This window comes from Pinus tabuliformis, chromosome 8, assembly GCF_031772625.1.
Source record: "Pinus tabuliformis cultivar Carrire ecotype Pingquan chromosome 8, CPIR1, whole genome shotgun sequence".
Taxonomy (NCBI): domain Eukaryota; kingdom Viridiplantae; phylum Streptophyta; class Pinopsida; order Pinales; family Pinaceae; genus Pinus; species Pinus tabuliformis.
Window position 1 is genome coordinate 1,413,263,501 of NC_142294.1, and position 4,552 is coordinate 1,413,268,052.

At 37.6% G+C, this 4,552-nt stretch overlaps 1 protein-coding gene across 1 annotated transcript; it reads right to left on the minus strand.

The window, feature by feature from the left end:
* Window positions 1–329: 329 nt before the first annotated feature.
* LOC149240883 (LEAF RUST 10 DISEASE-RESISTANCE LOCUS RECEPTOR-LIKE PROTEIN KINASE-like 2.1) lies at window positions 330–2,929 on the minus strand. Its single transcript, XM_089367384.1, has 3 exons — window positions 2,110–2,929; window positions 1,908–1,943; window positions 330–1,781 (listed from the first exon to the last, which is right to left on the minus strand). Exons 1-3 carry the CDS (start codon window positions 2,849–2,851, stop codon window positions 646–648), a joined length of 1,914 nt encoding a protein of 637 aa, XP_089223510.1. The 5' UTR covers window positions 2,852–2,929; the 3' UTR covers window positions 330–645.
* Between the last annotated feature and the right edge of the window lie 1,623 nt (window positions 2,930–4,552).

Here is a 4,552-nt window from a genome sequence, read left to right on the forward strand (position 1 = left end):
GCTAACCTCAAAATAAAACTTAGGATATGATCTTCAAAAATGTATATAATGAATTTAAAGCTCGAAGTTTGATTAAAATGGTAAGGTTAATGCACTGATCACTCCAACTTTGGTTAAAGTGGTAAAGTTAATGCACTGATCACTTAATGTAAAAAGAGGCTGCAATAAAAAGTGCATTCTTCTTGCCCAATCAAATGGCAAGGAAACATTTGTTAAACGTTATCATGCCCACTTGCAACATAAAGTTGTAGAGAAACTTTGGTTAAATGTATGATATAAAAAACCAGTCAACACCATTAATATGAGGTCAACGGCATACCAATAGCTATATAGCTACTTGGGCAGGTATAATAATAATAACATAACTATTTTTGCAAGTATCCTACAGAGTAATCCTACAAAAGTTCGTACCAGAAGAACTTTATTTTAAAATGAACGTGAAATTAAGTGGTAGTTGTCATACATGGGTTGGACCTTGTCATGGCGAAAAGATCAATCGCCACCTATGCATAACTTCAAAGCAAGTCCCAATATACAACTTAAGTCGTACAGCATAAATTCAAAGTTAGTCTCGCACATAAATAGAATTAATGAGGAGTTAACTCAGAGTGTAAATTCAAAGCTAGTCCCACATAGACATAGATATCAGGAGCGGCTGACTGAAGAAATCTTTTCAGTAGAAGACACTAATGCTAGTTCAGGAGGAGCCGAGGAGGAATTGAAGGGAGCGGGTGGGTTGTCCACGTCGTCTCCATTTCCCTCTAACATTTGAACAACCCTACTCATACATGGACGATCCCTGGATTGGTGTTGAATGCACCACAACCCAACTTTAGTCATCAGCTTCCTGCCCTTCTCCTCCTCTTCTGCTTCAATTTCTCCCTTTTTTTCACCTCGCAATCTCATCTGTAACTCCTCATTCTGAAGCATCTTGAAAGCCCACTCAGGAAAGTACAGCCGACTCGAACGGCTCACCCTAAAGTCCATATTCTTTCTACCCCCAGCAATCTCTAGCAAGAGCATACCGAAACTATAAACATCGGATTTATCAGTAACCGGCCCCATATCACTGTCACACACCTCTGGCGCAACATATCCTGGAGTCCCTCTCCCTGCCGTCATTGATATATGGTCCTCTTCCTTTCCACAAAGTACTGCCAGACCAAAATCAGACACTTTTGGGGCGAAGTCTGCGTTCAACAAGATGTTGTGGGGCTTGATGTCGAAGTGTATGATGCGCTTCTCGCAATCTTGATGTAAATATGCAATTCCACGAGCCGCACCCAAAGCGATGGAATGCAATTGTTGCCACCTTAACACCTTCCCCTCCTCTTCTCTGGCAAACAAAATCTTATCCAGAGATCCATTGACCATGTATTCATATACCAGTGCGCTTGTAGGGCTTTCAAAACAATACCCCAACAGCTTAACCAAATTCACATGATGGACCCGTCCAATCGTGGCCACTTCATTCATGAATTGAACCTCACTGTGTCTATGCCTGTCAAGAATCTTAACGGCCACTGGACCTTCGTTGGAACTGAGCTTTCCTTTATAGACCACACCATAACCTCCTTCTCCCAACTTTTCTGCAAAGTTGTTTGTGATCTTCTTCAGGTGAGAGAATGAATATCTCGTTGGCATTTCATAAGCATATTCCTTGAGGAATTTCTCCACTTTTGAAGCGGAGCTACCAGGAGGAGGATGCCTTTTCTTCACATAAAACGTGAAGAACAGTACTAGTGCTACTGCTGTGAACACTGCTCCTCCTACCAAGCAACCTGCGGTGGAATGAAGAGATTGATGTATGAATATGATATTGGTCCAACCCAGAAGAGGAGGATAATAGAAACCAATTCTGCGTGGGGTAAAGAGGAGAAACCTGGAAGAAAGAAATCGTAATTTACCTGTTATTATTATAATGGCTGACTTGTTTGAAGGACCTGTAACGTAGCCATAACAACTATCAAGGAATGGGAAGGATCCACATATACATAACATAATATACTATGTTTTGAGTCAAGTGCGCAACTACTGAAACTTTTGCCTACAATAGCCTGATTGCTTGAGCTCAAAGAATAAATTCATTACTTATAAAATAGAGCTTACCGTGGCCGGGGCATTTGTGTGTACGGGGTCCGTCCTTGCAGTAGCAGAGGAAAGGCGAAGTTGAGTCCGAAATGTTGTAACCACATATCCCCCCACTTGTTTGACATAACCTGCAGTCTTTGTCTCTCTGTGTATCATTCGAAACCCAGTGCGCTCTTCCGACCTCAACATCTACTTGTTCAATAGAACATCCACGGATCGAATGCCCTGAGTTGAAGAAATCGTAGTAGAGGGTAGCATTACATTTCCAGAGCGGCCCTCCCGTGGAATCGAGTGCATCCTGAAAAGGCATATTGCACTTGTACACGTCTAGAGTCCGGTTCCCTTTACCGGAAATATAGAAGGGGCCGTCTCCATGTTTTGGTAAGGGTACCTGGAAATTATTAAAGGGACGATTGAAAAATTTGCAGTGGTCGCCCCTGACAATAAGGAAGATATGAGAAGCGGAATTGATAAACCTTAGTATTGTGTAATTCTGGCCATGAATCTCGATAACTGGACTTGAGTTCTGCTCACAGTTGATCTGAAAGCGAGGGTGACCGCACCCACGATTCCCTGCACCAAAAGGATAGATTACACCTAAAGGATCCGTTAGATTCTTGCTCCCACAATGACTAGTATTTTGGCAATACTCATATTGCGCGTCGAAGCAACAGATTAGAGAGGCACAGCAGCCAGCGAGAATAAGGAAGAAGATGTGTCGAGGAGGGGAAGGAAGAAAGCGAGGAGCATATACTTCCATGATGACAGGCAGAGACAGGGGCTCGATCTTGGGAGATACAAAATTGATGAACGAAACAAAGTGGGGGCGATGCTAGCGTTCGAGTGATTTTTAGAAATGATCATGAAAGACAAAAATCGATCATGTTTATGTTAAACCCGAGATTTTTTTAATGACGTGGCTATTGTCCAACAAATTTTCAAATAAATGAATTTTCCTTCGTTGTTTATGGGTGCTATGATTCAGTTGTCTCCTGAATCTTTTATTTTTGGTAATATTTTTGTTTATAAATAAATAGTGCTACAGATATTTGCTTAATCCATTTAATTGTTTTTTAAAATGTGAAATTTGTTTAGAAATACATTTAAAAAAAAAAATTTTATTTTTTTTAAAAATTCATTAAATCTTGATATTGAACTCGCCTTTTGTGTAATTAATCAACTCAACTTACTTATCACTGACAGTCATCTTCATATCCGTCAAGATTGTCGACCTAGAACAATTTGAAATTTTGATGATCAAAATCAATCATGTCAATTTGATCCACATCAAGAAAGCTAATTATCCATAAAATGATCAAAATCAATAATGTCAATTTAATCCACATCAAGAAAGCTAAATATTCTATCAACAATTAAAATTAAAATTTAAAAAAAAAATAAATAAATAAATTCACTCATAAAATGAATATACTAACTATCATAATCAAAATGTACATCTAAACTTTTAGATTTGGAAAAAAAAAAATACATTCGCATAAAAATCATAACTAATCCATTCGCATAAATATCATAACTAATCAATTACAAACTTTAAAAAAAACACTTTATAATAATTTGACAAATAATAAAAAATTAAAAAAATAATATTAATCTTCTCAAAATTCACTCAATTTTTTTTTAATTGACAATAATAATAAATTCTAACATTCAATTCTTCTAACAAATTTTGGTTGATGGTAATTTGGTTTTTTTATAAACAATTATATTACATTGAAATTGTGATTAATTTTTCGATTTCCTTTGCTACAGCTTTCATGGTCAACTTTGTTATATTGAATTTGGACCATGATGGTTAGATGGTTACATTGCCTCCATAGTCACGAAAACACTTTGCTCCGTTGTCGCGCAAACCGAGACTCAAAATAGATAGATAGTTACGTCACATGCTCACGACAAAAATAGCTATGCATAGACTTATTAATTTATTGACTGAATGTTACATTGCCTCCATAGTCACGAAAACACTTTCCTCCATTGTCGTGCAAACCATGACTCGCGAAAGATAGATAGTTACGTTGTGTCACGACAAAATAGTTGTTACAAGGACGACTTTGTGTGAAGCTATTTATTGAACGAATGTTTCGTTGGTCATGGTCACCCATTATGTGGCCTAAATTATACATGCATTCATCGCCTGCTCCTTCCACGAAGCTGTCACGTTGACGAACATAGCTATGCATAGACTTATTATTCACCATTATAACGTCAATGTAGGTATGTTTTTTTTACTAAGCTTCTTTTCTTCGTTTAAATGATTAATAACTAGGTATCTAAATAGGTAAGACAAAAAAATTCATAAGGCGATAAAGTTCTTAAATAGCCCTAGCCACATATTTCACCTAAGTTTCAATAACATATTCTTCAGTTGAATCCACATAATGCCTTCATGGGTTGGTTCATGGCATCATATTCACATGAAATCGCCTAGTTTGGGAGTTGA